The sequence below is a fragment of the Olea europaea genome, chromosome 18 (assembly GCF_002742605.1).
Source record: "Olea europaea var. sylvestris chromosome 18, O_europaea_v1, whole genome shotgun sequence".
Lineage (NCBI taxonomy): Eukaryota > Viridiplantae > Streptophyta > Magnoliopsida > Lamiales > Oleaceae > Olea > Olea europaea.
Genome location: NC_036254.1, coordinates 9,793,732 through 9,806,222, shown reverse-complemented (window position 1 = coordinate 9,806,222; position 12,491 = coordinate 9,793,732). Strand labels below are relative to the sequence as shown.

The following is a 12,491-nucleotide window of genomic DNA, read 5'->3' as shown; positions in this document are numbered from 1 at the left end:
TGGGCAATCAAAAGACATTCATGAGTTTCGGAAGTTAAATTCGACATTTAAAAAGTTTGGAGCTTGAACCGGCTCAATTATGAACGATTGTAGATGATGATGATGATTGAAGTGTAATGATTCAAAGATGAAGGATCCATTGTGCAAATAAATAGGGACTCAAACTGAACAAAGGAGAAACTCAAGAACCAAGTTGAGGAGAAAGGAAAACTTTTGCCCATGCGATCACTGGGTGAATACCATGAGATTTCAAGATCTAACATTTGATTACCTGAAAATGTACCAGGCCTATCATGTGAATGCAGGTAGGGCACAAGTTTTGATCACCTAATTCTTCAGTTATAAATATATATATTCATCTACTATTCAAAAAAAAAATGTATTTGGGTAAAATATTACATATTTCTTATTAAAAAGAGAGCTTTTGAGGAAGCCTTCGATAGAAATAATACATTCTTTACAAGCTCAAAAGAAGCTTTTGATTCATAACATATAGTTCATACCAAATTCATACATGTTTGCTTGATATGAAGGAAAAGGAGATTGGTCAAGAAGCCATTAAAGAGATTCAACGATCTTAAGATTTATTTCAATCTTTCCCAGCTTTCATTCCGATGGAGTTGTATCATTAAATTTGGGTTTTAGTAATTATATGATTTTCGTGTATAGGTGTTATGGTACCGCCAAATCCTATATTTTAATGATTTGAATTAATTTTCGATTTTGACAATTTTTTTTTTTTTTTGAATGGTTATGACGAGTTTAATGCCTTTTCAATTAATTGATCAACAATTGAATTATCTTTAAATTTCTAGTTATACTAGACAAGAAAGAGAAATTATAGCATGTAGTAACAATCACTGTAAGGTTCAATAAGGGGTAAAGACGTACAACCATGTCTTGCATTATCTTATGAATGTTCTTCAGATTTCATGCATCCTTACATATTTATATCCTTAATAGAAATATACCAGGGTCATATTTGAGGATATTTTTATAAAACAAATTTGAAATATTGAATTTTCAAGTCTGAATAAGTGTTGATCTCTAAATAATGAAATTGATATTTAGATGGAGAAAATAGGGAGATGAGAATTTGGATTGTCATTGGGTCTCTCGAAGAACTGTAAGGAGTTATGGAACATATTTATCACGTTCGTCCTTAAATGAAAGTTTGCTTGCCCGAATATTTTATAAGTTTTGATGCTTGATCGATCTCTACCACTAGTGGAACCATGCATTCTCACATTAATCTCTCGTTTCATTATTCACAGCTACAACCAGATGTATTGCACTCTCATTCACTACACTGACAACCAGATTTCGAATATTTTCTAGCACTGCAATGCTAAAAGGTTGATCAAAATCTAGCAAGTGCACAATGTCATAGATAAGTAATAAAATAGTGGATTAAGTATCAACCTGTGTACACTATGTACTTAATCTAGTTCCAATCAATGCCACCTCTAATGTAATAGCCAAGTTTTTAGGATTATTCTATAACTAATCATCTAACTTAATAACTAGAGAGCAATTAAGAAATCTTTTGCAAACTTGATTAAAACACACTCTTAAGACCTTTTTGAATCCCATTATTAATCCATTTTGATATAACTCGACATCAAGAAAAGATTTATTTAGTCTTGTTGATCCTATTCCTAATTCGTTTAATAGTCTCTCTAGCGTAGATTTGAACTTATCATCTCATATAACATTCCTATATATTTATATAAAAGATGCTAACATTAAGTAATGCATTAAAACATTAGAACGCCTATTGATATCAAATAAAGCATAACGGCGCGTGTGTGTCTGTGTGTCAATCAAACATCACAACAATTGTTATAACGTGCTATCTTTCATATTATTTCTCTCGAACATAACAAAAATAATACATCAATCCTATTAATGATTAAGGAATTGAAATATTAAAGTCTATAAAAATCATCTAAGATAAACAAATATCGATCATCAAAATATTGAAATTAATATTAAATCTTTAAAACAAGGGTTCACCTATGTCTTAGCGACAAAAAATTTAACCTGAAATTACAATGGTATAAGAAATCATTATTAGATTATAAGATATCGCCCGGATTTGAGATGTTTATAGAAAGAGATGAAAAGCCTTGAAATCTTGAATCTCTATCTTCCTTGACCAATATCCAACTACGTATTCTTCTTCTTTGTCCAAAAACTAAGAAATAATCTTAAAATGATTTACTTCTTGTGTCTTGCCACTAGATTTCTCCCAAAAGAATGATATATTGTTTCTTTTGTCTACCAAAATTTGTGTATTGTATGGTATGAGCGATCCCCTTTGTTGTAGGCTCAAGTTTTGTGCTTACAGAGGATGATATTAGGTCAAAATTCACCTCCAAATGGTTGCCATAAAGAGTTTGAATCAGATACGAAAACTATCCAATCTGTCAGATTTTGTGCTGTGTAATCTCCTTGTACTGGGTTATGATCGCGACAAAGTATAGTTGTGTGTTCTGTTGATGCCAGACAACCCCTTGTTAATGGAAAGAGGGATTTTCTGTTAGTTTACAGTTTGGCCCTTACTTTTTTTCCTCTTTTTATCTTGAGTCATTTTGACTTGTAGTGTTAGTTTTTCATCTTCTAAATTCACCCCAAGTTGATATTTATAATCTTCAATCATAATCTCTGTGTCTAAATCAACTTTTAAGAATATGCGATTTAGTCATGAACTTTGAAATTCTTCCTTTTTGCCCCTCTTTTGCCAATTTCCACTTCTTTTCGTTGAAAATCATCCAAACCTAAATATTTCCTTGAACAATCGATATTTAAACAAATTAAGTAGTAATTTCGTCAATTTGACTTTTAAACACTCACTTTTGATGGTCCGGATGGGTGTAAAAATTTTACTTATCATCAACCTTAGTAAAGCATGTTAAAAGATTATGATATTAGTATTCACTTGGTATAATTACTCTCTCTCTCTCTCTCTCTCTCTCTCTCTCTCTCTCTCTCTCTCAATATGGGAAGGAGAAACTTTGACTTCTATTCTGGTCAAGAGCAGTAGCGGATTCAGGTGGTGGCCATCTAGAGCAACCGCCCTACCTGGATTCGTCGAAATTGCCAGGCGCCGCGCTAACTGTGATGACAAATTTCACCCCCTGCGCCTGGCTCTGTCTGTGATACTGTTGGGCCTTTTTTTTAAGTTAGGCTGGCCTAAATCACCCATAGTTAAAAAACCAAATTACTTACCACAGCCACTACCAGAGGCAGAGGTTCAGTCGTCCAAATTTCATAATCGATTTCTCTTTTCCCCCAATTCTTGATTTCCTTTCCATCAAAACCAGCAACCAGAGAGATCAAAGAAGAGCAAACCCTTCTTCAGTTCTTCCCCCCTAATTCCTTCCTGCCAAATCGGTCATCTGAGTTTACTGATTGAGCTAGTAGCAGTGCACCGCATGAATGGTGAACCCACTGTCCACTGATGAGAATTGTGAATTTATGATATCATTTCAATTTCAAGTACGATGTTTTTCCTAGCATGTTGATTGTTTATGTTTAATTATTGGTTTTTTTTTAGTAATATGTTATGCTCTGCACCTCTGCCTCTATTTGATTTGTATTGATTTTTAGGGTTTTGAATTGCTTCAGCTTCGAGGCTTATTTATTGTTTGGGGATTTTGTTGAAATTGGTTTTATTGTGATGTTTTCAATTGAGCGGTTTATAGATTTGCAGTACTTTTATCTGTAAATAATCTTGTCCTTTTAATTTATGTTTTTATGAATTGGTTTTATTGTGATGTTTTCAATTGAGCGGTTTAGAGATTTGCAGTACTTTTATCTGTAAATAGTCTTGTCCTTTTAATTTAAGTTTTATGAATTGGTTTTATTTTGATTCAAGTTTTTATGAAATGTTTATGGCTTTTAAAAAATGGTGGAAAGTAATGGGAGAAACGGGCTCAATAATGAAAGTTTCTATTTTTACACCGAACCTATGGAGCTAATTGAATTGTTGATTTGTTGATTTGTCTAGATATGCTCAATCCAAACTTGAATGTTGAATTGTTGATTTTTTAATCAATTCTAATTGAAAATTAAATTGGGGCATTTTGCAGATTATGGAACGATTTTTTCAACCGAAATGAAAGTCTATACCTAGTTCTCCTAGTTCTAGTTGTGTTTCTAGTTCTAGTAGTGTTTCTAGCCAAGCACACAAGTTGTTAAATGACACAAAGAATTCTTAGGCTCAATTCAATGTGGATGATATTGTATCTGATCCAGAAAAACGTCCCCCTATCGAGTCATATAATCCTAATATCAAAGATGATGTTAGGATGATATAATTGGAAAAAGGTCATTGTCAACCACATGGGCATGACTTTCCAAGAGAACGGATGGGAAATGATAATATGTGTTTTCGAAAAGAATGGTATTCTAAATTTTATTGATTGGAGTACAGTATAGAAAATGATGCGGCTTATTGTTTGCATTGCTACTTGTTCAAACCTGATAGAGGGGATCAATTGGGTGAACATATATTAACTAAGACCAGCTTTAGGGATTGGAAGCACAAAAATATATTGAAATATCATGTCGGGCTCATTGATAGTGCTCATAATCAAGCTTCTTCAAAGTGTACCAACTTGATGAATCAAAAACAAAATATCTCCTATGTTATTTCTAACCAAAGTTTTAGTCAACAAAAAAGTTATAGGACAAGGTTGATTGCAGTGCTAGATTGTACTAGATTCCTCTTAATGCAAGGATTGCCATCTTATGGTCATGATGAATTGAAAGTCTCTCTTAATAAAGAAAATCTATTGAGCTACTAAATTGGTATGCAGCTCGTTGCAAGGAAATTAATGAAGTAGTATTTAATAATGCACTTGGAAATGACTAAACAACTTCACCAAGCATCCATAAGGATTTAGTTAATTGTTGTGTTGTAGGGACGACAAGGTCTATTTTCAATTTAGTTGATGAGGCTCGTGATAATTCTATAAAAGAACAAATGACAGTTGTTTTAAGGTATGTTGTCAAAAGTGGCAAGTGAAGGAGCGTTTGTTGTGCATTTCCCATATCACTAATACTTGTGCCCAATCACTCAAGGATGCCATTGATGCAATATTTTCTACACATGGGTTGAACATATCTAGCTTGAGAGGTCAAGATTACGATGGAGCAAGCAATATGTCAAGTGAGTTCAATAGCTTAAAAGCTTTAATTTTAAAAGAGAACTCATATGCTATGTATGTTCATTGCTTTGCTCACCAGCTTCAGTATACACTTGTTTCTGTGGCACATAGGAATGTTATGCTTGGTGATTTATTTAAGGTGCATCATGTAAACGTGTAGGTGCTCTTCGAACAAGTTATCATTCTGAAATTCTGGAGAGGCTTCATATTGGGGAACTTTCTGGTAGAACTGGTCAGTTTCAAGAAATGATTTTGACACGCCCAGGTGATACTAGATGGGGCTCACATCTAATGATAATTACTCGATTTATTAGTATGTTTAATGCGATCATAGATGTTATTGAGAATATATCAGAAGGCGGCATAAGTTTAGATAAAAAATCAATGACCGTAAGACAGATGGATACTATACAAGATTTTCAGTTTGTGTTCAGTCTTCTTTTTGTGTTTGAAATTCTTGCAATTACATACAACCTTTCACAAGCCTTGTAGAAAAAGGATCGGGACATTCAGAATGCTATGAGGTCATTGAAGTTGTGTTAGTACACATTGCAGAAATGAGAGACAATGGTTGGGATACTTTGTTGAGTAAGGTGATTGAGTTTTGTGTTAATAAACATATTTCAATGCCCAATATGAAGGATATTGTAGTATTGAAAGGTCGACCTATGCGTTCAACTCAGCAAGTGACTTATTATCATTGCTTTTATGTTGATTTGGATTGTTATGTAATAGATTCAATCTTACAAGAGTTGAATGATCCTTTTTTTCTAGAAACAACTACCGAGCTTTTTACTTGCATTTCGTGTTTAAGTCCAAGAGATTCATTTGCAGCTTTTGATGTATGTAAATTGCAACGTCTTGCTCAGTTCTATCCTTCGAATTTTAATAGTGAAGAGCTTTTATTACTTAGACCTCAACTTAACAAGTTTCTTATGCTTATGAGAATAGACGAAGCTTTCTTCAACCTCAAAAGCTTATCTTGTATAGCTTAGAAGTTGGTTGAAATTGGAAGTTCTTGTTATTTTCCATTGGTTTATAAACTGATCACATTGGTTTTAATATTACCTATGGCAACTGTAAGTGTTAAAAGGATATTCTCTACTATGAATCTAATCAAGAATGACCCGCACAACAAAATGAGAGATAAATTGTTGAATGACAATTTGGTGGTTTACATGGAAAAAGATCTTTTTATAAAACTTAAGAATGAGGCAACATTGAAACGTTTTCAAAATATAAGACCCCATAAAATTAAGTTGTCTAAGTTTACAATTATAGAGTAAGGTTGTATTGTATATTTTTTTAGCATGTTGGGTTGTATTGAACTATATTTTCATATGTATATAATTTCTACGTTTTATTGCATTTACATATATATATTGTATAATTTTTAATATTATTTAATCAAATTTTAATAAATAATCGGCTGCCGACTGGATCAGGTTTTTATGATCGTTGATTGTCTACGGCCAACAGTCAAAGTCAACCTCCGTCCTAACTGAACATTGATGCTAGATTCGCCCCTAGTCAAGAGACGCATATGAGCTATCTTGGTTCAAAAAAGTATAGAAAACAGAATATTGTAATAATATGGTCTGAATGCTATTGAAAATTTGATTTCAGAATAGTAATTCCAAGTAGACAAATAATAGAATTAAAAGAAATTCAAGAAGAAGTGCACATTTCAAAGTTTTCTATTTTCGACAAATTGTTTTGCCTTGTGGAATCCAGAATTTGTGCCAATATTTGCAAGTTATGGTAACTAGCCAATCGAGTTTTAATCGAATAAGGTTATTCATAACTAGTGGTGATGATTATTAGTTTAGGTTGTAGTGGTTCGCCTTATTCATTACTGAATGGAGTAATGTATTGAACAATGAATTGGAGAGTCCACCACCACTTGGATGATTATGAGCAAAAATGTGCTCATGAATAACATTATTCATTTTTAATCATTGTTTATCAAACTAGCTTTTTCAACGTAAAGTGCAATAATTTATTGGCCTAAAATGGGCTGTGCGGCAAAGATTCACAATGATCACCCTGTAAACCGATCAAATCAAAACCAGCCGAACTCAATATCGGCGAATTCGCGTGTTGATCCAAGATAATAGATGGATCTTGCTGGCCTTGATTGTTTAGTTCAACGCCTCACAAGAACCGTCTTGACTGATCCAGCTAAATTTGATCCAGATATAGGGCTTTGGTGAGGTAGAACAAGACCCAAACTGTGCAAGGTAGTTTACATTATAAGATTTATCTTGAAATTGGTATGAAATCTGTCCTACATTTTCGGCTCTATCCATAAGTCGAACATTTCAAATCTATATTTAACAGGACCTGTTGTGTCATTCAAAGGGTTATCTAATGTGAAATAACATAGTGTTGGAATTATGGGATATTTTTATAGTTGTGAATTGGAAAAATCTCCAATCGGTGCGATGACTAATCACGTCAAAGAGTTTTGTTGTTTTAGAATGGGTGTGACCTTGTGATAGGATACAATCCATACCATTAAAATTGAAATGGTGCGATCTAATGGTTAAAATTGATTTGTGCCAAAAGATGCAACAATTCGAAGAGACACATGAAAATTTACAAATAGAGACCTTTAGTTCTATTTTCTCCTACTCCAAATCAATTTCATATAATTGATTTCTAATTCCTTCTCTTAATTATGTCAAATAATTTCCTAATGATTGTAGAAGCGTACGGTCAAGCTTTGGTTCACTCATCAAAATTAATACTGTACTATATTAATTTTGGAAGAAGCGTAGTACCTTGATAGATTTGCATCATTTAAATTGTTAGCACCGATGTAGATGACAAAATCCGTCCTAAAGACATTTGCATTCGCATACCTCACTTCATTTCATCGCGTTATTATTTGTACGTGTCAATAAGTCATTTTCCTTATCTTTTATGTACATATGGTGTTTTCAATAACTTGTTACTCTATCGGTATTTGCATGCACTTATGTTTGGTTAAAGGAATATAGATGGTGTTTGGTTGGGATTAAATTTAAATTTTTTAGTAAATTTTAATAGAAATTTTTGAAATGTATGATTGAAAAGTTATAGAACCCATAAAAAAAGTGATTAATATTGATTATTTAACTTTGACTCAAAATAAAATTTGAGCGAAACAAGAACATAACTTGTGCACAATTTATCCAACACATAATATCTTGTTATGTTCTAGATGCTTGATATGAACAAATAAATGAGGATAAGATCATTCACTTTCGTTAAATGATTAAAAATAAACGCAAAAGAATAACGTGTATAGTGGGTCATTTTAAAAAACTAGTACATGGTCGAAAATCACATTTAAAAAGTGAAAATGAAGCATTAAAGTCTTGGGTGAGTAAATATTTTATAGAGATTAAAAAAAAAAAATTGAATTCAATATGTACGGCGATAAAAGTCTTGTACGAGGGAGACCTTAGTGCAAATTTTGAGCTTAAATATAAATATTGGAAATTTTTGTATCTACATCATTACAAAATAAAATTTCAAAATTTACTGTGGCATTTATAATTCAAGTAATACTTTGTGATATGGTAAATATTTTAAGAAATACTATATACCAAATATAGATCAAACAGTCTTTGCAACTGATTTTATTATTATTTATTTATTTATTTATTTATTTATTTATAAATGCCACTAGGAATAGGATTAAGCTGGTCATTCAATATCCTTTCAAAATCAACACATACAGATTCAAAAAATAAAAATTAGACAAACCAATACATACAGAATTCATTCTTATCATTTAGATTTCGGAATTGTCACAAAATTCTTTATGCCATGAAGATCAATTTTTTCTGCCCAAGTTATGGATTTTGGACATTGATATGTGTTCATCAGGTTATTAGTCAAACCGATGATATTCTGGTTCGACTGGTCATGCTCTATGCCCAGTAAGATAGTTTTCATCACCTTTTAAAAAACTTGATAAATAATTCTTTTATTGAGACTGATTCATAATCATGTATATGTGTATACATAATCAAATTAGTCACTGCGTCGCTCGGATGATGTAATATTACAATCACATTTGATAGGACAGATTGGATACCTATAGAGACCTCAGGTTCATGCCTCTTTTATTCCGTCAAGGCTTAGCCCCTTTTTGGGCTCCATTATAATTAGTTTTTAGTGAAAATGTATTTTAAAATAGAATAATGGAAATTACAGAAATCCCGATATTTGGAAATCCCAGTACAAGAGTCAGGCTCAAAAGTTTGTTATGCAAATCTCAGGTTTTGATTTAATTATTATATATTTAAATATTAAATTATAATTTAATCTTTAAATGATATGTATTGCAACTGACACGGGTTTCCTTAAATATCGCAATTCGAATTTTAATTCTCTTAACTTCCATAATAATCCATTTCATCTTTCTCCTACTCTCTTTCTCTTTCTATCTCTCAATCCTTTACACGTCTCCTCGCAAATACACACAATTCCAAACTTCCCAAAAGTTTTTCCCCAGGATTGTAATCCGTTCGTTGATTCCACTTCCAGTAATTTAGAATACACTCTTTTTCAACACTATCATTTTATCATCAGCATCGATCATATCACTCGATATATAATAGTAGTGCTTTTGGTCATAGATTTAGTTTGTCATACCATATGTAAATAACAGGTCATATATCATATGTATAGCAAGTCACAAATTTAATATGCAAAATAGATCATACCAAAAGCAGGTCACAGGTCACATTGTTCACTGGAAATCGGGTCACAGTTCGTGTGTTTTATTAAATATGTGGTCACATATGGTCTAACACCACAGGTCACATCTAATGGTCTGTATGGTTGGTCACAGATTTGGTTTGCCATGCCATATGTAAATACCAAGTTAAATATCATATGAATAGCAAGTCACAGATTTTGTTTGCAAAACAGATTATACTAACAGCAGGTCACAGGTTCACTGTGTTCACTAGAAATCAGGTCACAGTTCATGTGTTTTATTGAATATGTTGTCACATGTGATTGTCTAACACCACAGGTCACATCTAATGGTCTGTATGATATATGTGTTCACGTATACGTTTGTTCCTCAACTTCGGATCACATATCACGTTTTTTATTGAATAAATGGTCACATAGTTTTTGCATCACACCACATCTATTGTAGAGCATGTTTCAGGTTACATTTATCTTATCCAACTGACTAGAGAAACAATGTGAAAAGCAGGTCACAGTTCATGGTGTCCATTCAAAAGTAGGTCACAGATCACGTTTTCTACTAAACAAATGGTCACATATTTTTTGCCTCACACCACATCTATTGTGGACCACGTTTCAGATCATATTTATCTTATCCAAGTGACTAGAGAAACCATGCGAAAGCATATCACAGTTCACACTTTTACTCAAAAGCAGGTCACAGTTCACGCTTTTAATGGAATATATAGTCTCATATGTGCGCCTAAAAACACAGTTCAAATGTATTGGTGTGTATGGAATAGATGTTCACCACATTTCACCAAATCGATTCCCAAACCTGTGACACAAAACCATCAATGTTGATGAAATCAATTAATTTGTACTAATCGTGAATGTACACCATCACCTGATTTTTTCTTCTTCGACAATTGAAATAGGTTTCTACATTGAAAATCTGAAATTATGCTGGATATTAATTTTGGATGATGATTTTGTAGTATCCTGCTATAGAAGAAAACTACGCTTGATTATAAGAAACCAATGTATATATATATAGACAGGAAATATTAGGCTTCTAACCTTAAGCCAAATATAGTAAGGGAATTTTGATATTGGTATGATGTTATAAGTTTTGCTACATATGAAATAGCATTTCTTAGACAAAAAATAGAAACACCATATTTTCAATTGTAATGGTTTAAACATCACTTAATAATTAGTTGTGTTAAACCATTTATCATCATTTCAACTAACATTTATCAAGTTTGGGATGAAGATTCAATAGCATTGACAAAGCATACCGTCTTAATATTATCATTTGAAAATTATGCTCATAATTTAAAATTTCAAGAAGTAATATCACAAATTTCAAGTTGTGAATGTATAATAACGATATTCAATCAATCATCTAGTAAATGTATCTATTAAGTATAAATAATTTCTAAATAGTCAACATAAAGGGTGACAAACCCCATATATCACTTTAATTAATCTTCAAAATTATAGTGATTTAGACCAAACTTTAGCTAGTGATGGTCAATAACCAATTTAAGATGCGGAAAACAAGCATTTTATGTGAATTCATTGCATTGAAAAACTTCAAATTCTTTTTTGAATGTCAATTCAATTTCTTAATATTTTGGACATCATTGTTGATCCAGGATAGTCTAATCAGTCATGTCAAATAATAAAAATTAAATTAAATTTCTAGTTCAACTTAATACGTGCTTTAATTATACTAATATAGATTACTAATTAACACACAAATTTTAGAAAATTTTAAGTTTCTTTTATAATTAATGGAGAATGAATTACTAGTAATAGTAAAGTTTATCTCCCTATATCACTTAATATTGGTTCTAGTAACTTCATAAAATTCTAATAAAGTATCCAATCAAATCTTGGTCTCATATTTTTTAAGAATGATCACAAATGAAAATTGAGATATTGGGGTTGTGCCTTTTCAAGAGCCTCATCATTATACATATTAAATATTGATATACTAAATTTATACTTGTTTTGGAGCAATATGACAATTTTTCAGCGTTAATAAAATATTGTTCTTGAACAACCGTGAACAATTAATATGTATAAATTTTATGTTTCTTCAAGAACAATAATGGAGTATTCCTATAGAATATAAGTTTAAATAAAATTGCGATTATCTAGAAATCTTGAGACAATATTCTTCAAATATATTAGTATATAAATTTTGGTGGTTATTTTGAAACGAAAAAATAATCTTCTGAAATATTAATATGCATAAAGCCATTCTTTGAACTAATCATATATATTTTCTAGAATAATGAATTTTTTGCATATAAACTATGCTTCACGAGGAACATTAATACTTTTATCAGACTCGGACTTTTATGAAGCTAATCTTCGAGGCTAACACAATATATACAAAAAATTTATTTATCCTTGAACAGGAAAATGATATTCTTCTTGAATATTATGTAGTCGAGTTATGTTTTTTCAAGAATATCGATATAGGTTTCTCTATATTATTTATATAAGTTGTGCTTCTTAAAGAGTTAAAATATAGTATTATTTTGAAATATATAAGAATATAGTGCTTCTTTTGGAGCATTAACACGATACTTCTCTAAAAAATTGTGTTTA

The 12,491-nt window shown here is 31.6% G+C and overlaps 1 protein-coding gene across 1 annotated transcript; it reads left to right on the top strand.

Annotated features, from left to right (window-relative positions):
* The first annotated feature begins 5,731 nt into the window (after positions 1-5,731).
* LOC111366710 lies at positions 5,732-6,169 on the top strand. Its single transcript, XM_022987415.1, has one exon. The coding sequence runs from the start codon at positions 5,732-5,734 to the stop codon at positions 6,167-6,169; it is 438 nt and encodes a 145-aa protein (XP_022843183.1).
* The last annotated feature ends 6,322 nt before the right edge of the window (positions 6,170-12,491 follow it).